The 26,148-nt window shown below is 44.3% G+C and overlaps 2 protein-coding genes across 3 annotated transcripts in view; both read right to left on the minus strand.

Moving 5' to 3' along the window:
• Positions 1-26,148, minus strand: part of LOC124794460 (major facilitator superfamily domain-containing protein 6) — a 218,786-nt gene that overhangs the window by 112,099 nt on the left and 80,539 nt on the right. The window contains exon 1 of one of the 2 annotated variants that reach the window (XM_047258109.1): positions 6,455-6,689. The exons of the other annotated variant lie outside the window; for it this stretch is intronic. The gene's annotated coding sequence lies outside the window, so the exon portion shown is untranslated. Of the gene's footprint in view, positions 1-6,454; positions 6,690-26,148 lie in introns of those variants that run through there. 2 annotated transcript variants of the gene reach the window in all.
• Positions 1,821-21,925, minus strand: LOC124777115 (circumsporozoite protein-like). The gene is made up of 9 exons (XM_047252403.1): positions 21,850-21,925; positions 21,675-21,728; positions 21,500-21,553; positions 21,325-21,378; positions 21,150-21,203; positions 20,975-21,028; positions 20,800-20,853; positions 20,625-20,678; positions 1,821-1,912 (listed from the first exon to the last, which is right to left on the minus strand). Exons 1-9 carry the CDS (start codon positions 21,923-21,925, stop codon positions 1,821-1,823), a joined length of 546 nt encoding a protein of 181 aa, XP_047108359.1.

Genomic DNA, 26,148 nt, shown 5'->3' on the forward strand with positions numbered 1-26,148 from the left:
GGATCTGGAAATGTATGTCGCATCCAGGGGCGTGATGAAGCGGAACGGCCGCGGCAGTGCCCCGCGGCCTCCGGCAGGAAAATCAAAGAAATGAAGGGGAAAAAAAAACGAGGAAAAATTAAAATTCGTCTTCTGTCGTTCCCTCCGCAGTACACACGTCCACCTGCCTAGAGCTAACTAAATTATAAACTGAACTGCTTCTAATGATTGACGCGCATTCTCAACTGACCTAAGATATTCTGATGACTTACTTGAAGAAAAAAAAAAAAACAATGAGAACAGTGGAAAAATGAACAGAGGAGTGTGAAGGCAACTGTCAGTGGAGGAAATATATAAGGTACAACGGGGGGACGCCTTGCAGCGGGAAGCCACAAAATCCTGTCTGATTAGCCTCGGGCCTTGGAAACCACAAGCGGATACTACAGTAGGTTAAACACATGCGAACAGTTTTATTCGGAAAAGGAAACGCGCGTAGCTCAGTGATACCTGAGTTTTGGTTATGAACAGGAAACGCTGAGAGCGTTTACAACTTCTTAGGCTACAGCGTGCTTCCCTAACATGATTCAGAAACTTGAGCTGTGATTCTTTCGAGGTAAAGCCACTAAAACTAAAGCATTAGCCTGGAACATACGATGCCACCAATGCATTTTAAGATTTGTTGACCCTCTTCTTACTCTGATAAACTTAATTCTTACGGGTAAGAAATGTTATGAACGAACTGTAGCAATAGCTTTCAAAAGAAAATTTTTTATAGGACTTTGTTGTCCTTTTAAAGTAAGATATGTGATAATGTGTAGCGATCGGTGTTAAAATATGATTACATCCTAGAGCTTTGTTAGTCTTTTAGTAATTCAAAGTAATGTACTAGAGCATGAAAGCTCGTAAACTTTGAATATTAGGACGTTCAAGTTAGTGATGGGGACAACTGAATAAAGACAATCGATTTTGTCTGTTGGAAAATAGTCGATTCATTCCTTTGTAGCTTTTCAGTGAAACCAGTCTATCTGACCAAACTAATATTTGATAAACCATAACATATACTTAGAAGTACAAAAACAAACAATACAGTGGTGTGCATAAAAGTGTGTTGTGAAAAACATAAGAAATGCATAGTGCTACAGATAACTAAAAATTAGACAAAAATTATCGATGTCTAACGGAGAAAAACAACGATGTGCTAGCAGACGGCATTTCCCGATGTAAGCGAGAAATAACCGAAAATCACCGTAAGTACAACTTATTCTTAACGAACTGTTTTTCGATATAAAAGCAAATCAAAATGTAAATAACTTAATTACAGACCACTGATGACTCTTTACCTCAATAAAGCGAAACGCGCCTGGTGAAAAAAATTACGCATTCTTGTAGTTGCAACGACAGAACAAAAATACCCTCAACAATAATATTTGATAACTGATTCCGTCGGTTGCAGTTTTACGCAGCGGTTGGATGTTCATTTCTTTCGAATGAAAGCAATCTGTGGGGAGCAACCAAAAGAAAAGAACCAACACAGTTTTTTTCATTTATTCAAGTGGAACAGATCTGTAGTTTTTCTGACTGTATTTTACTCATGATTTCAACTGACACCACTCTTTTTGTAACGTTGCATTTAGCTAGTTCTACTGAAAAAAAGGTGTGTGTGTGTGTGTGTGTGTGTGTGTGTGTGTGTGTGTTGGGTGTGTGTGTGTGTGTGTGTGTGTGTGTGTGTGTGTGTGTGTGTCTGTGAATCGTCCCGCGCGCTCCACGTCAGCCTCCTGCTGCCGTTGCGGCGGCCAGGATTCCCGCCGGCGCGAGGAGGTGGCTTAGATCCCCGCACGACACTACACTGTGCCGGTGACAGGTGACCGGGCCACCTCCTGGCGACGGCTGTATACCTGGCTCTCGGAGGCTGTCGGCGGCGGCGCCACGTGCCCTGCCCCCGGACGGCGTGTAAGGGAAAGTTTAAAGCATTCGAACACGAAGCCTTGAGTAACCGTTACACTACGGTCGCAGTGGCACCGGTGGATACCGACGATGATCTATTCAAAGCAGTGCGCCTGTCACTGTAGCCGATCTCGTCGCCCGATGACAATCGTAGAAATTCAGACGAATTTTTTCTCTTCGGTCAAATCGACCGACTTCCTCACACACTGTGAGAAGATGGTAACTTGAGCCCAAGAAAGTGTGGGACTGCTACAGTCGCAGGTTCGAATCCTGCCTCGGGCATGGATGTGTGTGATGTCCTTCGGTTAGTTAGGTTTAAGTAGTTCTAAGTTCAGGGGACTGATGACCACAGTAGTTAAGTCCTATAGTGCTCAGAGCCATTTGAACCATTTGAAAGTGTGGGGTTTTGTGGCATTCTAAGGATGAAAAATGTCGTACTCGGGATATAGTTCTGAATATACGGACTGAAAGTGTAGGTTTGTTAGAAACAAGTAAGCAAATTCTTTATCGGAAATTTTAGACGAAAATTATAACCTAATCCTAATAATAATAATAATAATAATAATAATAATAATGCTTGACGCAGGTGAAATGCCCACAGACTTCGAGATGAATATAGTACTTCCAATTCCAAACAAAGGTGTGAAAATCACCCAACTATCAGTTTAATATGTCACGTTTGCAAAATACTAACACGAATCCTTTACAGACGAATGGAAAGACTGGTAGAAGCTGACCTTGGGGACAATCAGTATGGATTACGGAGAAACGTAGGAACACTCGAGGTAATGCTGACACTATGACTTCTCATAGAAGATAGGTTAAGGAAAGGCAAACCTACGTTTCTAGCATTTGTAGACTTAGAGGAAGCTGTTGACAATGTTGACTGGAATACTCTCTTTCAAATTCTGAAGGCGGCAAACGTAAAATACAGGGAGCGAAACGCTATTTATAATTTGTGCAGAAACCACATGGCAGTTTTAAGAGTTAAGGGATACGAAAGGGGAGCAGTGGTTGAGAAGGGAATGAGACAGGGTTGTAGCCTATCCCCGATGTTATTCAATGTGTATATTGAGTAGGCAGTAAAGGAAACAAAAGAAAAATTTGCGTAGGAATTAAAATCCAGGGAGAAGAAATAAAAACTTTGAGGTTTGCTGATGACGTAATTCTGTCAGAGACAGCATAGGACTTGGAAGAGCAACTGAACGGAATGCATAGTGTCTTGAAAGCAGGATATAAGATGATCAACAATAGCAATAGCAAAAAGAGGATAAAGGAATATAATCGATTTAAATCAGGTGATGCTGAGGGAATTAGATTTGAAAATGAGAGACTTACAGTAGTAGATGAGCTATTTGGGTAGCAAAATAACTGATTATGCTCGAATGAGAGAGGATATAAAATGTAGACTGGCGATTGCAAGGAAAGCATTTCTTAAGAAGACAATTTCGTTAACACCGAGTGTAGATTTAAGTGTCAGGAAGTCCTTTCTGAAAATATTTGCATGGAGTGTAGCCATGTACGATAAACAGTTTAGACAAGACGAGAATGGAAGCTTTTGAGATGTGGTGCTATAGAAGAATGCTGAAGATTAGATGGATAGTTCACGTAACTAATGAAGAGGCACTGAACAGAATTGGGGAGACGTGAGATTTGTAGTACAACCTGACTAGAGGAAGGGATCGGTTAGTAGGTCACATTCAGAGACATCAAGGGATCACCACTTTAATACTGGAGGGACGAGTGGGGGATAAAAATCTTAGACGGAGACCAAGAGATGAATACAGTAAGCAGATTCATAAGAATGTAGGTTGCAGTAGTTACTCCGAGATGAAGAGGCTTGCACAGGATAGAGTAGCATGGAGAGCTGCATCAAACCACTCTTGGGACTGAAGACCACAACAAAACAATAAGAATAATAATTTGTTCAAGTGAAAAGGGTGGCGTATCTTATATTTATACTACAGAGGACCTTTTTTGAGCTCTGGTAGGTGGGCATTAGCTGTCTAGAAATTGTTACTGCTTACTGGTGTTTTTCTGTCAGCTTGGTTGTGATTCTCTTCTGTAAAGTGGTTTGCAAATGTGTGTGTGTTTCTACTTTTCAGTGGTTTGTGTGTTCAGAGTATCTTATTCTAGACTTTATGCTTAAATTTTTCACACGTGTGCTGAATGACAGTCATTGAAGGTTAAGTGACGCATGGTGCACAATTTCAAACAAATATAGCGAATCAGAGTGTTTGTAATCTTGCTATTCAGTGTTACCACGAATCATATCGAGTGCGTAACAGAATGTGTCTCGCTTCATGTCATATATTTGTAAAACTTGTCTGGTTATACTGATAACATGACAGTGTTCAGTACTCGTCACGTTCTTTCCGACATAGATCTAGCTCAATCACACGCATTTGGCGTCTTTTTAAAAGCAAAAGGCGCAATGAAGCGCTCACCCCCCCCCCCCTCCCCCTACCACCACCACCACAACTAGTCAAGGTCCTGCAGGCACCAATCACCGGTGGTGACTATGTTTAGAAGTTATATTCAGATACGTACAAAGGCGCTGATAACCATAAGAGCCTGAAGCACATCGTCGTTTGTGAGATCGTAGCATTTATGCATCCTTCTGACATCTATTGAATTTATATTGAGTCAGATTTATCTGTGTTGTAGACTGAAACTGTGTACATAGACATTCATGAAAAGCTGCCTCATCGATTTCTCTTATATTCACTTCCATGTGGGCAGGATGTCTGTGCATTGGGCGTTTTTGGTTCTCAGCGGCTCGTATTACTGGCAATGTGTCAAAGCAAGGTAGTGTGCAGAATACGTAAGCAATATATAGAATGTCTTGAGATTTTCCGTTTGATACTTTTTCCGGTAAATATATTAAATGCACAGGTATTACATGAAATGAAGACGTGCGCGGAAAAACGGGCTAATCCTCAAATGTAAAAGCTTAGAGGAAAGTGTTGCCATCTCTTGCTGGGTACGGACACTATCAAAATTGACATTGGTCTCACCCGTAAGTAATATTTACTGGTGAGATCAATGTCGATTTTGATAGTTCCCGTACCTAGCAACAGATGGCAAAACTTTTCTCTAATCTCTTACATTTGAGGATTAGCCCATTTTTCCTCGCATGTCTTCAAATGTGAAATGGACATGGGCAAAGAATAACAATAAAATGAAAAAGTGTTGAAGCTCGAAAGTTAAATTGAAATACCAAAATTATAACACTTATTTACTTATCCTGCAGACCATGTTTTAACAGTTTAACGACTATTAACATGTAACAAAGAATCAATGTTTTTAACAACGGCCGGCCAGGTTGGCCGTGCGGTTCTAGGCGCTACAGTCTTGAACCGCGCAATCGCTACGGTCGCAGGTTAGAATCCTGCCTCGGGCATGGATGTGTGTGATGTCATTAGGTTAGTTAGGTTTAAGTAGTTCTAAGTTCTAGGGGACTGATGACCTCAAAAGTTAAGTCCCACAGTGCTCGGAGCCATTTCTTTCTTTTTTTTTTTTTTTTTTTTTTTTTCTTAACAGATTTATGAAGTGCATGAGCAAAATAAATGCCAAAGCTTCCTGAGGTGTTTGTGAGTAAAAAGTTACTTACAATTTAAAATCTCATTTACAAATGAATATTATTTATTGCGGTTGTGACTTCATATTCTTTTTTAAGTAATAAATAAGCTGCTGTACTCCAGAGAGACATGTTCTCAAAGATTACTAAAATCTCATTTCAGTTCTGCTTGTTTCAACAAAATAGTACAATTTCGCAATATATAAAATCTGAAATTTTAGACACAGTTATTGTTTATAATAACTGTGTTATAAGTGCTAAAAATTGTTTGTTTATTACATTTTAGTGATTTTTTAAAAAGCTACAAAGTGCATCTACTTCAGAATAAGGCAATATTCAGACAATCGCAATATTTTTCGTATTTTAATTTAACTTTCAATAAATATATAAATTTCTAGTTTGAACATCGCTACAACGATGATGCCTGTGGATTTTGTATCTGTCAAATTTTTTTTTTGTTTTTTTTTTTTGTTTTTTGGAAAAAAGATAAGTTCAAATGGCTCTAAGCACTATGGGGCTTAACATCTGAGGTCATCAGTCCCCTAGACTTAGAACTACTTAAACTAACCTAAGGACAGCACACACATCCATGCCCGAGGCAGGATTCAAATCTGCGACCGTAGCAACAGTGCGGTTCCAGACTGAAGCGCCTAGAACCGCTCGGCCACAACGGCCGGCTAAACGTAGTCAACACACTATTAAAATGCCTAAGTGAAGTATTAAATAAGATGATCTCATACCCCGTCTAATGCTTTTTAGTACTCTATAATGCTTGGTTATTCCATAAAATGGCTGATTTCACAGTTTGACGGTAATACGTAAGCTAAAATAATACGGAGAGGCAATAATCCAGAAATATATTCACTTGTTTATCCCCAATCTTTCCGTGTGCCATAACTGTCGTAATTAAGAGTAGACAGAGAGAGAACTATTTCAAGTTCATCTACTTACTTTCATTAGCGGAAACCGAGAAATGCCGAACGGATTTCGGTCTTCTGCCTCTTCACCTCTGAAGAACGTCGATGGTCTAGTTCGCTGTTACCAAAGCCACTGATGGAGTTACAAGAGGAACACTCCAGAAGGCATACCGTTCATCGTCTGCCTCCTCATTACCGGGTAACACAAGGTCAGAAGAGCACAGGGCGAGCGCCGTACGTGCTGGAGCAATTGCTCAGCGTGGCGTGCCAGCCGGGCCGCGACTGAGATGTGTTTGTTGACGGACTGAGCCGAGGTGAGGTCAGGCAGCCGCCGCAACCTGTTTGGCTGCTCGCCACCCGTGGCCACCAGCTACGCCTCTCTCTGTACACGAGAGCTGTGTAGCTGCCGCGCAGACACGACGAGGCCGCGGGAAGGCCTCCTTTCACACAGAGTTCTCCAGCTACGGCATTTCGATCACAGTGGTATTTGTTGTTGTTGTGGTCTTCAGTCCTGAGACTGGTTTGATGCAGCTCTCCATGCTAATCTATCCACAATGGTATACAGTCACTATAAATATAACTTCTAAAGAAAGAGAGACTGTAGTGTAATATAAAGAGAAGCACAAGGCTGTGGACAGAGAGATGTTGACTGAAACGCGTTTGGCAGTCAAGAGAGCAACATGCGTCAAGCCTTCAATTACTACCGCAGCAGAATATTATCAAAAGAACTTTCGAAAAACCCAAAGAAATTCTGGTCGTTTGTAAAGGCCGTCAGTGGCACCAAAGTTTGTGTCCAGACACTGAAAGGTGGCTACACTGAGCCACTGCGCCAGAGATTGCGCCAAAGAGTATTATTAAGCCGCCTCCACGGTGCTTGGGGAGAGCTCGTAGTAGTCAGTGCCTGTCGAGGACTCGTGGTAGTCAGTTCCTGGGGAGAGCTCGTAGTAGAGTGTTTGTTGAGATGTGCTAGTAGGCAGTGCTTGCTGAGATGTGATATTGGAGAATTCTTGTTGAGATGTGGTAGTAGAGAGTCGGTGTGGAGATATATTGTAAGGATTAGAGTGATTTTCATCAATATAAATGAGGTAACAAACTCCTTTTCTTTTTTTCTCATTACTTCAATGTCCTGTATAATGCGTCATTACAGGTTCAGTCAACAAAGCATCTGGCGCGTGTTATTGTATTAGAGTGTATTTCTGCTTTCCTTACGCAATTATAGGATTTCTATTTTTCTTAATTACTTCAGTATAAATGATATTTAAAATTTCTTGTCTTAGTGAAGAAGAACCGTGCCAGATGTGTACGTTGAATCACACTTCCACACACAGAACAGCTACACTTGTGCTTTGTTGGCTTCGTAGGTTTTATAGTTGCTGGGGACTTAATTAATTGTGTTGACGAAAATTTTCATTTCATTCTTTGTTGTTGTTCTATGCAGTCAGATTGCGTAATAATACTAGTCAGGGCCAACCGTTTACGAGACACAGCGTAATCGGACATACAGCTACTAAAAATATTTGCATTTTAAATAATTAAGCCCCCATGCAACACTCATGGACAAGACAGGAACTGAAACTGTGTATAGCAAAACAAAAGCAGAAATGCTTAACTCTATTTTCAAACGTTCCTTTACAACGAAAAAAAACAGAAGTATTGCCCCAATTTAATCCTCGTACCACTGACAAGATGAGCGTAAGAGAGATTATTGTCAGTGGCGTTGAGCTACAGACGAAATCGTAAAACTGAACGAAGCCCCAGAGCCCGATGGAACCCCTGTCAGATTCTACACGCAATTTGCGGCTGAGTTAGCCCCTCTGTTAACTATAATCTGAGCCGTGCGTGGCTCGAGTTCCCGCCATCAGGTATTTTACACCCTGTTTTTAACGTACTTCCCCCTCACCACATTAATTTAAATTACTACTGTCACTGAGTTCCTGCTTTGCCTGACCGTGACCGGCGCTAGCAGCGCGTATCGATATATCCCCTCTCGTAGAATCTTCGCTCGACTGTTATTACTTTCCGGTCGTTGTCTGCCGTAGGCAGTTCAGGTTGTGAGATCGGGTCTGCCAGTCAGTTGGAACGCGTCTGGAGCGCAGTCCGCTTCTGCCAGTCGAGGAGTTGCAATGCGGCACTAGCGCAGTCTGGTTGGAGCACTGAGGTCTACGTCGACATGGCTCGCCCGACCATTGCCGCCATGCATAACTTGAGCCGGGCCACGGTATTGGTGGATCGTCGGTCGGTCGTCCTACCGGACGACGCGTTCATGAGTCGGATGTATGTGCGTGTGCGCATCGCCTCCAGATTTGTCTTCGTGAGTGCTTACTGTTGGGTATCGATCAGGTCTTCGTGCAAGTGTTTGTCAGGTTGTGTGTGTGTGTGTGTGTGTGTGTGTGTGTGTGTGTGTGTGTGGCTGGCGTTATTTCCGCTGACGACTATTTTAGATGTTGTCGGCATTCTGCGGCGAGTCGGTCGGTTACTGCGGACCAGTGAAGTTATCTCCGCGCGGTGCAGTCGGCTGGGTCCACTGGCGGTCCCTGGGCAGTGTCGGAGCGTGTGTGGAGCTGTGCGATCGCTACGAGCTTCGTGGTTCACCGACCCAGGACGTCAAAGTTGAGTAGTGGTTTCAACTACCCAAGCCACGTCCATTCATGTTGTGTGGTTCGTTTCGGTGGTTCGCTATTGGGGAGGTTTTCCTGTGAGCAACACAGAGTGTTTCTATTGCTGAAATGTAACCGCCATACAGTGCAATTAACTATATTGGTTGACTACAATTCGAGTGCACCAGCGGAATTTTCTGCCTTGTGGCCGTTAGTGTTCTGGTTACCTGCCCTGGCCACTGACGTAATTTCAGGTAGCTTCTTTTCCTCACCTGTTGTCGCTATCCAACATACTGTGTAGTTTTGACAGTTAACACGTATTTCATTGTGGATAATCACGTTCGTAATCTTGTGTGTTTGAGTTCTCATGTACCGATTGGTGGTAAGCAAGTCGTTGAGTCGGTCATTCCGTGGCTGTCCCCTGGATGGGTTCCGACACATCAAGTGTAGTTGGGCTCACCACGTGTCTGACCTAAGTGAACGAGGGCAGACCGACCTCCCTGGAGGCTTCTGACTACCGTTTTCTTTATTGTCCTTCTCACCGGTGTTTAATTGTCTGTTTATAATCTATCAGAGCCAATGATTTAAAATTTCTTACTTTTAATGGACTTTGTGTATTTTGGAATTTTGGAAAATCAATTGTCGGCCTTAAGCCGCTTAAAACCTCATTCTTGAAAATACCCTTTAAGCAAAAACATTGCGACCTTCTGCCTTAAAAGATGATGGTAATATATTTTGAAATTTTCAAATTTAATTGTGGCCCTCAGCCGCTTGTATTGCACCTTGCATATGTTTGTTCTATCTACACTCCTGGAAATTGAAATAAGAACACCGTGAATTCATTGTCCCAGGAAGGGGAAACTTTATTGACACATTCCTGGGGTCAGATACATCACATGATCACACTGACAGAACCACAGGCACATAGACACAGGCAACAGAGCATGCACAATGTCGGCACTAGTACAGTGTATATCCACCTTTCGCAGCAATGCAGGCTGCTATTCTCCCATGGAGACGATCGTAGAGATGCTGGATGTAGTCCTGTGGAACGGCTTGCCATGCCATTTCCACCTGGCGCCTCAGTTGGACCAGCGTTCGTGCTGGACGTGCAGACCGCGTGAGACGACGCTTCATCCAGTCCCAAACATGCTCAATGGGGGACAGATCCGGAGATCTTGCTGGCCAGGGTAGTTGACTTACACCTTCTAGAGCACCTTGGGTGGCACGGAATACATGCGGACGTGCATTGTCCTGTTGGAACAGCAAGTTCCCTCGCCGGTCTAGGAATGGTAGAACGATGGGTTTGATGACGGTTTGGATGTACCGTGCACTATTCAGTGTCCCCTCGACGATCACCAGTGGTGTACGGCCAGTGTAGGAGATCGCTCCCCACACCATGATGCCGGGTGTTGGTCCTGTGTGCCTCGGTCGTATGCAGTCCTGATTGTGGCGCTCACCTGCACGGCGCCAAACACGCATACGACCATCATTGGCACCAAGGCAGAAGCGACTCTCATCGCTGAAGACGACACGTCTCCATTCGTCCCTCCATTCACGCCTGTCGCGACACCACTGGAGGCGGGCTGCACGATGTTGGGGTGTGAGCGGAAGACGGCCTAACGGTGTGCGGGACCGTAGCCCAGCTTCATGGAGACGGTTGCGAATGGTCCTCGCCGATACCCCAGGAGCAACAGTGTCCCTAATTTGCTGGGATGTGGCGGTGCGGTCCCCTACGGCACTGCGTAGGATCCTACGGTCTTGGCGTGCATCCGTGCGTCGCTGCGGTCCGGTCCCAGGTCGACGGGCACGTGCACCTTCCGCCGACCACTGGCGACAACATCGATGTACTGTGGAGACCTCACGCCCCACGTGTTGAGCAATTCGGCGGTACGTCCACCCGGCCTCCCGCATGCCCACTATACGCCCTCGCTCAAAGTCCGTCAACTGCACATACGGTTCACGTCCACGCTGTCGCAGCATGCTACCAGTGTTAAAAACTGCGATGGAGCTCCGTATGCCACGGCAAACTGGCTGACACTGACGGCGGCGGTGCACAAATGCTGCGCAGCTAGCGCCATTCGACGGCCAACACCGCGGTTCCTGGTGTGTCCGCTGTGCCGTGCGTGTGATCATTGCTTGTACAGCCCTCTCGCAGTGTCCGGAGCAAGTATGGTGGGTCTGACACACCGGTGTCAATGTGTTCTTTTTTCCATTTCCAGGAGTGTACTTTTGCCTCGAGGCTTTCCAGCCTAGCTGTGATACCATATATATTTTAATTATTTTATTTGCTATTTTAAATGCATTTTTATTTTGTTGACTTTTTAAGATTTCTTGTTTGGAGGCCCTCAGCCGTGAAATAATTGGCATTTTGAAACTCTTAGTTCTAAATGTTCGGGTATGTGCTATTTTGGTTTAAAGGTGTTATTAAATTATAATAAATTGCAATTCTGAGTGAACCTGACCGACAGCTTATTTGGCCCTTTCCACAATCCTAATCACCTGTTCTGCCCTGCGGGTTTAGCGGGCGTCTCATAATCTATAGTAGATCCCTCGAACAAAAAACCGTGAACAATAGTTAGAAAGCAGCACAGGTCACACCTGTTCAGAAGAAGGGTGGTAGAAGTGAACCATGAAACTACCGTCCAGTATCCTTGGCAGCGATCTGTTGTAGAATCTTAGAACATACTCTGAGCTCAAACATAATTAGCTATTTGGAACAGAACGAGCGCCTCCATCCCAAGGAGAATAGATTCCGAATACATAGATTATCTGAAACCGAACTCGCGTTGCATGGTCTGATGAATGCTGATACATTCTTCATCATGCCAATGGGAGGACACGAATCCGTCGTCTTCCAGGGGACTTGACTGCAGGACGGAGACAAACTGGCGGCGGTTCCATTACGCATTCATGTGGGTATCTATGGGTCCAGTGAAGTTGTGTAAGGCAGCATGACGGGCAAGGAATATCATACAGTATATTGCTTGCAGATAATGTACACCCCATCATGACGATCATGTTTCTCGGCGGCAGTGGCATTTTTCATCAAGATTATGCGCCATGTCACAAGGCCAGCGGAGTGATGCAGTGGCTCGAGGAGCACAGTGACGAGTTCCAGATGATCTGCTGGCCCTCCAATAGGCCAGATCTGAACCTGATCAAGTACATCTGGGATGTGATTGAACGTGGCGTCAGAACTAATCATTTACGGGAATTAGATGTGTGTGCAGATGTGGTGCCAGCGACCCTTCCAAGGCCTCATTGCTTCCATGCCATGAAGAGTCGCCGCTGTTATCCGTGCCAAAAGTGGACACGCCAGCTAAGAGATGGGTAGTCATAATGCTCCGGCTGAGCAGTGTACATGTTCAACATCTCCTCATAAGCTACAGTATCGTTTTCAACCAGACATGGCACACATATTCGTTGCTACCTGAAAAGGACGACTGTGGGACTGAAAGCATTTGACTCGGTATCATACCTGTGCTTATCACCGAAAATACGATAGCATGGTGGTATCAGGAAAATTTGTGACTGGGTGCAGGATTTCTTGGTAGGAAGGACGCAGCATGTCGTGCTGGATGGAGAGCCATCGACAGATGTGAAGTAATTTGGGGTGTACTCCAGGCAAGTGTGCTGGGTTCCTTGCTGTCCATGTTGGACATTAATGGTCTTGTGGACAATATTAATAATAGCCACAGACATTCCACAGATGATGCAGCAATCTAAAACGAAGTACAGTCTGCACGAAGCTGCACAAATATATCAGTCAGACCTTCATAAGATTTCAAAGTGGTCCTCTAAATCTTCAGAAATTTAAAACTGCGTACCTCACAGAACGAGAGAAAACATAATATCCTATGAATATAACATCAGTGAGTCACAGTTCGAATCGGTTAACTCACAAAAATACGTGGGCGCAACACTGAATAGGGATATGAAATGGAACGATCGCATAGCCTCAGTCTTGGGTGTAACAGATATCAGACTTCCGTGTAATGGTAGAATACTAGGGAAATGCAGTCAGTCTACTAAGGAGATTGCTTACAAATCATTCGCGCGACCTACCCTAGAATCCTAGTCAAGTACGTGGGTTCCGTACTATGCTGAACTGTACAGGGAAGGGCAGCACAGCAGGCAAGTTTGTTTGACCCGCGGCGTAGACAGATACGTTGAAAGAAGTGAACTGGCAGACTCTTGAAGATAGACTTAAACCATCCCAAGGAAGCCTCCTTCCAAAACTTCAGGAACCAGGTTTGAATGATGGCTCTAAGAATATACTGCAACTACCTACCTACCACTCCCATAGGGATCGTGAGGCGTTTGAATAATCACTCTTCCCGCGCTCCATACGTGAATGGAACGGGAAAAACCCTAATACTGTGGGACGTAACCTTATCCATGTTTCGCACAGTATAGATGTAGGTGAAGATAGTTCCAATGGTTCAAATGGCTCTGAGCACTATGGGACTTAACTTCTGAGGTCATCAGTCCCCTAGAACTTAGAACTACTTAAACCTAACTAAGGACGTCACACACATCCATGCCCGAGGCAGGATTCGAACCTGCGACCGCAGCGGTCGCGCGGTTCCAGACTGTAGCGCCTAGAACCACTCTGCCACTCAGACTGGCGTGAAGAGAGTGGCATGTACTGTCAAACAGAAGCAGCCATCACCTTCACAGTTTAAATGCGTCGATTTTTGCGTCTATGGTCAGTTGACATGGAAGTTTTATGGGTATGGCGGCGCGTCGTGTTGTAAAATTATTGTTACTGAACAAAACTGACGTTTCAGCTTCGGCTGCAGCGGCCTTCTTATGGGTCTTGAGTTTGTAGCGACAGGACAATTGATAATACAAGGTGCGTTCCATAAGTAATGCGAGCAAATTCATAAAAATCATTTATTGAATATATTCGTACGAATGATCAAAAATTTTCGAAATAGCACCCTCTAGCGTCGATACACTTCTGGAGGTGGTGTTTCCATGCCTGGAGGGCATCCTGGAATGCCTTTTCCGGAATGTCCTTTAGAGCTGATGTAACATACGCCTGGATGCTTTCAATCGTGTCCCAGTGATTTCCTTTCATGACTCCTTTTAACCGACGAAACAAAAAAACAAAAGTCAGCGGGAGCCAGGTTAGGACTGTAGGGAGGCTGGGGAACCAATGGCGTCTTGGTCCTGGCAATGAAGGCGCTGTGGGGGGGGGGGGGGGGGGATGTTTAAGGGGGACTAAACAGCGAAGGTCATCAGTCCCGAAGGCGCTGTGATTTGGCGCGTTGTCGTGGTGAACTTTCCACGTGTCCTTGATGTCGCTTCGGCTGTGTGAGGCCCTCCTTTTCAGTCTTTTGAGCACTTCCAAGTAGAAAGCTGAGTTCACTGTAGTCCCGATAGGTAAGAATTCGTGGTGGACAATGCCTCTGACGTCAAAGAAGACAATGAGCATGGTTTTGATCCTGGACTTGCTCATGCGTGCCTTCTTGGGACAGGGCGACGATGGGGTGTGCCACTCTGAACTCTGCCTTTTCGTCTCAGGGTCGTACTTAAAAATCCACGACTCATCACCAGGGACAACTGAGTTTAAAATATTAGGATCATTTTCGCACATTTCCAACATTTCTCGGCACCGAAGCACTCGCATGTGCTTGTGTTCGTCATTCAGCACTTTTGGGACGAGTTTGGCACACACCTTTCTCATGTTCAAATCTTCGGTCACAATGCGGAAAACGGTTCTTTTGACATGTTTAGAGTTTGTGCTATCAATTGAAGGCTCAGCCGTCTGTCTGAGTTCAAACAAACGCGCACACGCGTCACATTTTCATCGACTCGCGCAGTTGACGGCCGTTCACTGCGAGGTTCGTCGGTGATCTTCTCTCGGCCTTCCATGAACGACTTGTGCCATCGGCAAACTTGTGATTCGGACAAGCAAACAGTCCCAAAGGCATGCTGAAGTAATGGAAACGTTTCGGTGACGGACTTACAAAGTATAACGCAAAATCTGATAGCGTACCGTTGCTTTACAGAATGATCCATTATGCCGTGTTACAAAAACTCAAAACGAGGTTGACGGAAACGCACGTCCTGACTCTGAGACGAAGAGCGTTTTGAAGCTAACATTCCCTCCTCCCACCCCCCCCCCCCCCCGCACCCCACCACTTAGCCCAGCCGGTTACAACACGCTGTGGTGTACCGTAGCGTCAGAAAAAAATTGGTCGCATTACTTATGGAACGCATTCTGTAGCTTGCACGTAACGGGGTGTTACTAAGATCGAAGCAATCGACGCATCAGCGGCGGTCGAGGTTAAAAGCTGATAAATAACTTCACACCTTTTCCCTATCAGGGCGGTGGCCACCCACCTGCTGATCTATCTCTTGACCGCGTTGGCATCCGGATTCTTCTTCCATTAGCAGGTTAATAGAATTAATAAAAAGTGGACGGGGGAAAACTGAAGTCAGATAAAAGCATTTTGAGAGGTTAGCTTGAATATATATTATAACCAAAAGAGGACACAAAATGAAGTAGCCCTGTTAAAAGGGTTAATATGGTTCAATCGCAAATAACAGCGTAAATGGTCAACTCCCATCCTGCTGCAAGCCAGGTACTATACAAGACAAACACATCAGAAGTTCCGTGAAACAATAAAATCAAGAACTAATCCCCAGAGAGAGAGAGAGAGAGAGAGAGAGAGAGAGAGAGAGAGAGAGAGAGAGAGGGAGGAGGGGGGGGGAGGGAATATGAGTGATTACGAGAGTGTTACGTCAGAGTTTGGATGCGAAAGCAGAAACAAGGGAGGCGCGTTGTAGCTTACTACGCGACTACTGACGGACTCCTTGCAACGGACGCGAGTGTAGCATTTCGCATAACGGTGTGTGAGCAATCACCGGAGTAAGCTGCCGGTCGGTAATTGTGACACTCGATAACAACAGGATGTTAAACGAGACTGCTTCCTGAGTGATGGAAAGACAACCTTGAGCTAAGATGGAGGCGACTTCCGCTTTACAGCTATACACGGAATTACACGTCCAGCATTTTTGAACAACTCTGTACCCCCTCCCTCCCTTCTCCTGGGTCTGGGAGATGGTCTCCTAGGCATCTCTCCACAGTGCACTTCCGCAATGGGCGAATTGGCACCCGTGGCCAACACGACTGGAGGAAGAGAGGACAACAGTTCCTGTGTCCCGGACTGAAGGCGCACCTCGGCACCTTCTTCAGAAACGCTTTCCTTGCCATTGCCAGTCTACATTTTATATCCCCATTATCTTGATGGATTTTAATCCATACGTATTATTAAAGAGAGAGAGAGAGAGCGCGCGCGCGCGCGCGCGCGCGCGCGCGCGCGTGTGTGTGTGTGTGTGTGTGTGTGTGTGTGTGTGTGTGTGTGTGTGTGTGTTTTCTACATCTGCTCCTAAACCATGGACCGATTTCAACCAAACTTGGTACACATATACCTTACAGTCAAGCAACAATAGCTGTGTCGTTAAGAACCACCTACCTATCAAAGGGCTGGGGTTGGAGTTGGGAAAGCAGCGTATCACGCGACGCGTGAATTCCCGGACTTCATTCAATCCAATATTTCAGAATATGAGCACTTAGCGATTTGCAACAAACTTTACACATAATTTCAAGTATTTAAGAAATTTTTTTCTCACTGATAACCCCTCCAGAATGATGAAAGGAAAACAGTATTGTTTTCTGCTTTTCCACTGTTCATGCAGCAAAAGTACCGCATGAGGCATGACGTTATAATTGATTACTTATTTAATACTAACTGTATTCGCTATACATTTTGCAGACAGTATGCACATATAGCACTAAATGTAACTGCAAAATTGTATCATTGTAAGACACACAGTTCAGGAGATATGACGTCATAAACAATGTAATGCGTGAAAAACTGCCGCATCATGCATGGCGTTTAAATTTATTCTTTCTCTACTTCTTACTCCTTTCGCAATAAATTTCGTTGGCAGTATCAACATATTGAACGTACCTACAATATTATAGCATTGTACGAAATATACTTCAGAAGATAAGAAATCTTACGAGATAAACTGCCGCACGTTTACATTTATTATTTCGTTGTTACGAACTCTGTTCGCAACACATTTTGCAGGCAGTATCCGCATGTGTCGCTGAATGTACCTGCAAAATTATATCACTGTACAACATATAGTTCAGGAGATGTCACGTCATAAACATTAAGCGCAAGGCCAGGCGCTGCGTGTTACGGGCGTGGTCGTACACCTCTATAAATAAAGTGACACCCGAGCAAAGCCGATTTTCTCTGTTAGTATTGAACGGCGAACACCAGAATGTTTGCCAATCGTCCGTCTTGTAGGCGTGACATCGATGTGGTTGTTGGTTGGAGCAAATTAGTTTTTATTCTCAAAATGAACGATTTAATTGAGCAAATTGTTAATTAGTCACATGATAAGTCGTTTTTCGTTATCAATCAACTTATCTCGCCAGCAATGTGAATCTAGTATCAGATTTGCATAATTAATTTTATATCCCCGTTTCTCACTCTCTCTCACTCTCTCTCACACTCTCTCACTCACTCTCTCACTCACTCTCCCTTTGTCCCTGGCATTGGAAAGAGCAAGTGTAAGTAGGCTGTTTAGGTATTTATGTTGGTAACGCCACGTAGCGCTCTGTATGAAAATCACTGACTGTGCTGTGTGCAGTCTGTGGCTGATTGAACTCTATGTTGGAACATTGCTTGTGTAGTGTTGGGCAGTTGGGTGAGAACAGCGCGTAGCGTTGGGCAGTTGGAGGTTAGCCGCCAGCAGTGGTGGATGTGGAGAGAGAGAGAGATGCCAGAGTTTTGAGAGGTTGCTATAAGCGGACGATGAATATATATAACACTATTAAGGTAAATACATTGTTTGTTCTCTATCAAAATCTTTCATTTGTAACTAGGCCTATCAGTAGTTAGTGCCTTCAGTAGTTTGAATCTTTTATGTAGCTGGCGGTATTGGCGCTAGCTGTATTGCAGTAGTTCGAGTAACGAAGATTTTTGTGGGGTAAGTGATTCATGAAAGGTACAGGTTATTGTTAATCAGGGCCATTCTTTTGTAGGGATTATTGAAAGTCAGACTGCGTTGCGCTAAAAAATATTGTGTCAGTTTAGTGATGATCAGAGTAAATAAAGAGAGAAATGTCTGAGTACGTTCAGTTTTGCTCAGCTGTTTGAAAATCAAATAACGTAGAAGCTTACTAGCACAGTCATTGATAATTTTCCAAAGGGGACGTTTCACAAGGTGTACATTGTTGTCCAGCGGCCATTATATTTCGTCATGACTCGTCTACAGAGCGTGGCACTCCGTCACAATTTTAAAATCCGTTAATGTTATTAGTCTCTTGCGGTGGAAGGATTGGGGAACTCCATTAGATTGATTCCCTGTGGTGCAAGAAGAGGGGATCTGCTGTTATCTGTTGCCTCGAAGTATGAGTCATTGTTGGCAGTCACCGGCGACTAGGCCGTTCACTCGCCGCTCGCGTGTCAAGTTTATTTGTGCAGCCCGACGGGCTCTGATGGCTGGCAGCCAGGGTAGTGGATGCTCTCTATTCAAGTTGTCAGTGGCCACCCTGATTTCGTCCTAACACCGTCCCTGGCTGCTTGACAAGTGAGCAAGTTTCGTTCAATTTTATTCTCTTGCTGCAGACCTTCTCGTGTTCGGCCACCGCAGAATTGTTGTGCTGTCCAAGTCTAATGTAGCGCTGGCGCTCCCGGATGCTTGTAGCTACTGGTCTGCCGGTGTCGCCGGTATGTACTTTTCCACAGTCAGAATCTGCCCTGCATACTTCCACAGTGTGTGGAGCACACAGTAGAACGTTGTCAAATGTGACTCAAAGAACAGATGGGAACGAGGAAGACGATGACGACATGTAAGCCAATGAACCTACGACTCGAGTATCACACACAGACGCTAGAAGTGCCTTTGATATACAAGTAGCTCTTCAGTATATCGAACAATACTCTACGTCCACTCCAATAGACACTTTATGGATTAGGAAATGGCGGAACATCCCGACAAAAACCAGGCTGTCGTCTGCTAAGCAAAAGAACATTACAGACTTTTTTCGTCTTACTTAAGAACAGAGTATTTTTTACCGTGTGATTTCTCAAGTTTTAAACAGTTAAATGCAGATCAGTTGTGTTCAGTGCAGTACTGTAATAAGCTATGCACAGATGTTAAGCTTTCACTAACAGTAATGTCTTACAGCGCGATACAGACATTTTATAGTACAGGCGCTACTGTGCATTACTCTTTGGTGTAAGATCTATCAGTGTGTTACCGTTTTATCCCAGATCACGTAAGATCTGGGGTTTTATTTTCGTTTTATTGCCGTTTTGATATGGAACAGTATTTCAAATTGTATTTCTCGTTCAAAATTAAAGTTGTATTATACTGTGATGTTATGGGCCAATAGTCCGCCTGCTTAGCTGGGTAGTAACGTGCTTGCCTCCCATGCACTGGACCCGGGTCCGATTCCTTTTCTCCGCTCGGGATTGGGTGTTGTGTCATCATCATCATCATCATCATCATTATTTCATCCTCATCATCGGCCTCAAGTCGCCCAATATGGCGCCGACGGAAATAGACTTGCACTTGGCCGCCGAACCTGACTGGGACATCCCGTCCAACAATGCCATACGATTATTTGATTTCATGGGCCATTGAAAGTGCTCCTCTAAAAATCCGGCCTTTCTTCGTTCCGACCATGCTCCCTGTCCCGTAGCAGCCGGATTAGCGAGGTGCTACTGTATATTTTGCCCTTGGTGGAGGCCGACTCGTACTAAAGCTTATTGTTACTGTAGAAGAGCGTCTGGATACCAACCCTATGATGACGTTTACCCATTCCGTCACTGACACGCTTCACATAATGTGTGCCGCGTGGTCTACGGCGCCTTGCTACGGTTCACGCTGTTTCTCCCGTCGGAGGTTCGAGTACTCCCTCGGGCATGGGTGTGCGTGTGTGCGTTGTCCCTAGCGTGAGTTACGTTAAGCTGGATTAAGTAGTGTGTAAGCCTAAGGACCGATGACCTCAGCACTTTGGCCCCATAGGAACTTGTCACAAATTTTCACGTAAGGTGAGCAATCTGTTGGCTGCAGTTCATTATGTTTGCCTATGTTGCGTTCTTCATTGGCTGCCATGGTTGTGAATAGCAATCTTGTATTGTAGTCATTGGCCTTTTAAGCTCAAATGATACACTTTCAGCATCACTTAGATGCCCTATGCGAGTGGTCAGCGAGCGGAGAACTGTCTTATTCTGGATTGGGCGGTGATGAGATTCGCGTATACCAAGGATGTTCAGAAAGTAAGTGTAGTTGACTGTTTTTCCACGTAGTCACCACCCCGTTGAATGCATGTTGCGAGTCGTGGAAGAAGTGGAATAAGATTCTTTATGTCCTCCTCGGAGAACACTCGCCAGCTCTTTCACTCACTCCAGAAGCTCTTTCTGAACTGCTCGTTGGCTGAAAATCTGAAAATTTAGTTCCATTCATGTATGCCTTCAAGGAGGTGAAAACATATCCCGAAAGCGCCAGATCAGAGATCAGAAATATGGGGGAGCGGGTTCAAGACATCCCTCGGAGAACACTCACCAGCTCTTTCACTCACTCCAGAAGCTCTTTCTGAACTGCTCGTCGGCTGAAAATCTGAAAATTTAGTTCCATTCATGTATGCCTTCAAGGAGGTGAAAATATATCCCGAAAGCGCCAGATCAGAGATCAGAAATATGGGGGAGCGGGTTCAAGACATCCCTCGGAGAACACTCACCAGCTCTTTCACTCACTCCAGAAGCTCTTTCTGAACTGCTCGTCGGCTGAAAATCTGAAAATTTAGTTCCATTCATGTATGCCTTCAAGGAGGTGAAAATATATCCCGAAAGCGCCAGATCAGAGATCAGAAATATGGGGGAGCGGGTTCAAGACATCCCTCGGAGAACACTCACCAGCTCTTTCACTCACTCCAGAAGCTCTTTCTGAACTGCTCGTCGGCTGAAAATCTGAAAATTTAGTTCCATTCATGTATGCCTTCAAGGAGGTGAAAATATATCCCGAAAGCGCCAGATCAGAGATCAGAAATATGGGGGAGCGGGTTCAAGACATCCCTCGGAGAACACTCACCAGCTCTTTCACTCACTCCAGAAGCTCTTTCTGAACTGCTCATCGGTTGAAAATCTGAAAATTTAGTTCCATTCATGTATGCCTTCAAGGAGGTGAAAATATATCCCGAAAGCGCCAGATCAGAGATCAGAAATATGGGGGAGCGGGTTCAAGACATCCCTCGGAGAACACTCACCAGCTCTTTCACTCACTCCAGAAGCTCTTTCTGAACTGCTCGTTGGCTGAAAATCTGAAAATTTAGTTCCATTCATGTATGCCTTCAAGGAGGTGAAAATATATCCCGAAAGCGCCAGATCAGAGATCAGAAATATGGGGGAGCGGGTTCAAGACATCCCTCGGAGAACACTCACCAGCTCTTTCACTCACTCCAGAAGCTCTTTCTGAACTGCTCGTCGGCTGAAAATCTGAAAATTTAGTTCCATTCATGTATGCCTTCAAGGAGGTGAAAATATATCCCGAAAGCGCCAGATCAGAGATCAGAAATATGGGGGAGCGGGTTCAAGACATCCCTCGGAGAACACTCACCAGCTCTTTCACTCACTCCAGAAGCTCTTTCTGAACTGCTCGTCGGCTGAAAATCTGAAAATTTAGTTCCATTCATGTATGCCTTCAAGGAGGTGAAAATATATCCCGAAAGCGCCAGATCAGAGATCAGAAATATGGGGGAGCGGGTTCAAGACATCCCTCGGAGAACACTCACCAGCTCTTTCACTCACTCCAGAAGCTCTTTCTGAACTGCTCGTCGACTGAAAATCTGAAAAGTTAGTTCCATTCATGTGTGCCTTCAAGGAGGTGAAAATATATCCCGAAAGCGCCAGATCAGAGATCAGAAATATGGGGGAACGGGTTCAAGACATCCCTCTAAATGAGTCCAAGAGTGGCTTGGTGGCTAGGACTGTGTGAGAACGGGCGTTGTCTTGCTACAGGCACGCACCCCTCTTCAGTAATCACCCCTTTTGTTCTGAATGCTCCTTTTGAGTTCTTTAGGGTCTCACAATATCATACCTATGGATGGTCTCCCCTGAGGCAGAAATTCGACCTTAATGATGCCTTATCGGTCCCGAACCACTGAGACTATGACTTTTGCCCGTAATTGCCGTTTATAATTTTTTTGGCAGATTGCGAATTGGTTTGACGCTACCGCATTTTTCTGTCTCAGGCGTATAATGAGTTACCACGTTTCATCTCCAGTCGCAAAAGAGCTCAGAAATTCCTCACCTTCCATTTCAATTCGCTCAAGATACTCGCAGGCGCTAATGGCCCGATTTTTCTCATGCTATTGTGACATAATTCTGAAACAACGACATATTAAACAAGCAACTGGCGACCACGGAAAACCTCATTGTTTCAGTTTTCAGTAACATAAGAGAAGAAATTTCATATTTATTTTCATACTAGCAAATTCTCTTTTCACTAGCTGTCGAGAACTATTTAAAAATGCAGTGCTGGATTAAAAATCATAGCTTCTGCTAATCACCATAGATAACCGTATGGCAAAATATTCTCCCTTTGCGTGCTATCACTTACCAAAATCTCGTATCGATATCTTGAACGGCGTAAGTTACATGAGGGATGTTATGAATATTTCATTCTCGCGCACATGCAGTCGAAAGTGAATGTTCTACATAAACTGCATTTTCTCAGGACTGGAGACAGACAGAAACTTTCTCCCGAGTCTACAGAAAAATTCAATATCCCAGCTAAATTTCATCTGCAGCAACGTATGGTGTAATAAGCACCAAACGGAAAATCATAGCGATAAATATTTTTCATCGCAAACTTTTCAAATTTCACGCAGCCTCATGCTTAAATGCAAATATCATTTTAAGTATGACCATTATCGAAATGTGTGTCGCTTCATCATGAGGCTGACATATAAAGCTATAAATAACTTGAAAATCAAGATGCTATTTTTTATGTATTATTTTCCGCAAAATCGTTTGAGTTAGACTGCTTACGCCGAAAGCGGGCGAAGAATGTCTCGCTCATTCCAGGTCGCCGGCTGGCTCGGAGCTACGCCAGTCCGGGCCACCACCCGGCTGCCGCAGATAACAAGGTGATATTTTACGCGCTGGGTCAAGCAGACTACGACTGACTCCTCTTGCGCAGGTAACCCGCTTTCTTTCTGTATGCACTCGTGGTTACCCTGCATCGAAACTGAAGTTATGAAAAGTGGTAATGTGGTAAAATCCTTTTTTTTTATTCACAGTGATTTTTATTTTATTATGTCACAGGTTTGTTTGATCGTGAGCTGTCCAAAACAAAAGCAGACGCCTGAACAAGCTAAGGCACCCACCAGCAGCAATGAAAATGCAGGACGAGACACATGGTGGGGAACTCAAAAATCGGAGAACAACCTAAATGTCACTGAAAAATAATTATTACTCGTCGTTAAATATTGTCACGCAAAAATACTGATGATTATTATTGGAAAGAGGGACAAGCGACAAGCAATGTTCTTTTTCCAAATTAAATGAACTGGTAGAAGGTGACCGTGTACGATGCTGACCAGACGTCTTTGTTGGTAAGTGTCTTCTAATGCTATATTGCAGTGAAGTACAGGCGACCAATAGCGCTTTTTCTATTCTGTGTTTTGTGTGGGTAACTATTGAGCATCTGCATTTGTAATTATAATTTGTTTGACTAGAAATAACTGGAAGAGTTAGCGCAAACATATCTCAACTGGATTGGCTGAGAAGTATTCGTTCTGTTTGGTAGGCAAAACAGGCGCCTTTGACTAAAGAGTACTTTTTTTATTATTCATTACTTGGTAAATGACGAGACAAAGGCAGTAGGAACTGCGGGAAAGTAGACTTCAGAAGCTCAATACGTTACTCCACGAGTGTAGTGAACACATTTTTGTATGTTATTTTAAATGAACGTGGGGGGTTACATAGTAGTAGACTAGTAGCTAAAAGTAATTTGAATTACAATGTGTGGGCGGTAAAATGCATTGAAAGCTGGCGTGCTCGATAAAATTGAGATTTGAAAGAAAAGTTACTTAAGGACAGTGCGCACATTAATATTACTTGTATGAAATACAAGTGAGAAAAATGATTTCAAGCAAAAGGCAAGTATTAAGTCTGAATATTCTTTAAACAAAAAGAGCCAGATTTAGATTATTTCAGTTCGGCTGGCATAGCTACTGTGGTACCGTGTTGTTGTTGTGGTCTTCAGTCCAGAGACTGGTTTGATGCAGCTCTCCATGCTACTCTATCCTGTGCAAGCTGCTTCATCTCCCAGTACCTACTGCAACCTACATCCTTCTGAATCTGTTTAGCGTATTCATCTCTTGGTCTGGGATTCTTACCCTCCACGCTGCCCTCGAATACTAAATTGGTGATCTCTTGATGCCTCAGAATATGCCCTACCGACCGATCCCTTCTTCTAGTCAAGTTGTGCCACAAATTTCTCTTCTCTCCAATGCTATTCAATACCTCCTCATTAGTTATGTGATCTACCCATCTAATCTTCAGCATTCTTCTGTAGCACCACATTTCGAAAGCTTCTACTCTCTTCTTGTCTAAACTATTTATTGTCCATGTTTCACTTCCATACATGGCTACACTCCATACAAATACTTTCAGAAACGACTTCATGACACCTAAATCAATACTCGATGTTAACGAATTTCTCTTCTTCAGAAACGCTTTCCTTGCCATTGTCAGTCTACATTTTATATCCTCTCTACTTCGACCATCATTATTTTGCTCGCCCGCATCTCGTGGTCGTGCGGTAGCGTTCTCGCTTCCCACGCCCGGGTTCCCGGGTTCGATTCCCGGCGGGGTCAGGGATTTTCTCTGCCTCGTGATGGCTGGGTGTTGTGTGATGTCCTTAGGTTAGTTAGGTTTAAGTAGTTCTAAGTTCTAGGGGACTGATGACCATAGATGTTAAGTCCCATAGTGCTCAGAGCCATTTTAGTTATTTTGCTCCCCAAATAGCAAAACTCCTTTACTACTTTAAGTGTCTTATTTCCTAATCTAATTCCCGCAGCATCACCCGGTTTAATTCGACTACATTCCATTATTCTCGTTTTGCTTTTGTTGATGTTCATCTTATAACCTCCTTTCAAGACACTGTCCATTCCATTCAACTGCTCCTCAAAGTCCTTTGCCGTCTCTGACAGAATTACAATGTCACTGGCGAACCTCAAAGTTTTTATTTCTTCTCCATGGATTTTAATGCCTACTCCGAACCTTTCTTTTGTTTCCTTTACTGCTTGCTCAATATACAGATTGAATAACATCGGGGAGAGGCTACAACCCTGTGTCACTCCCTTCCCGACCACTGCTTCCCTTTCATGTCCCTTGACTCTGATAACTGCCATCTGGTTTCTGTACAAATTGTAAATAGCCTTTCGCTCCCTGTATTTTACCCCTGCCACCTTTAGAATTTGAAAGAGAGTATTCCAGTCAACATTGTCAAAATGTACCGTATGCAGAGTAACAATTATCACCACAGTAATAAGCTTTCTACCAGCACACACTATTCTCTTATTTAGCATTTTTCAGTACTTATCCTTTTAACTGGGGGATATCTCCTAATATCGTGTGGGACCTCCTTTTGTACGGCGTACTGCAGCAACTTGACGTGGCATGGACACAAGTCGTTGCAAGTCCACTGCAGAACTACTGAGTCGTGCCGCCACCATTTTCGGTTAATGAATCAGTCTATTCCATGTATACACAGCCCGCACCATGATGGGGCCACCAACAGCTTGCGCAGTGCCTAGTTGACAACCGGGGTCCATGGCTTCTCGGGTCTACGGTATATTCAAACGCGGTCAATTTGGTTTGACTGGTTTTAAATTGCTCGCAACAGCATGTCTCTACTACAGAAACCGTTCTAGGTGGCAGGGGGGGGGGGGAGGGGGAGGTGCAGGACAAACTGCCATGGAATGAAAAGTTATACAACAATTGCTAAAGACATAAAATTTTCTTACTGAGATCAGTCACATAATGCTTAGTAGATTCGTGGGGGAATCACTTCCAGAAATATA

The sequence above is a fragment of the Schistocerca piceifrons genome, chromosome 1 (assembly GCF_021461385.2).
Source record: "Schistocerca piceifrons isolate TAMUIC-IGC-003096 chromosome 1, iqSchPice1.1, whole genome shotgun sequence".
Lineage (NCBI taxonomy): Eukaryota > Metazoa > Arthropoda > Insecta > Orthoptera > Acrididae > Schistocerca > Schistocerca piceifrons.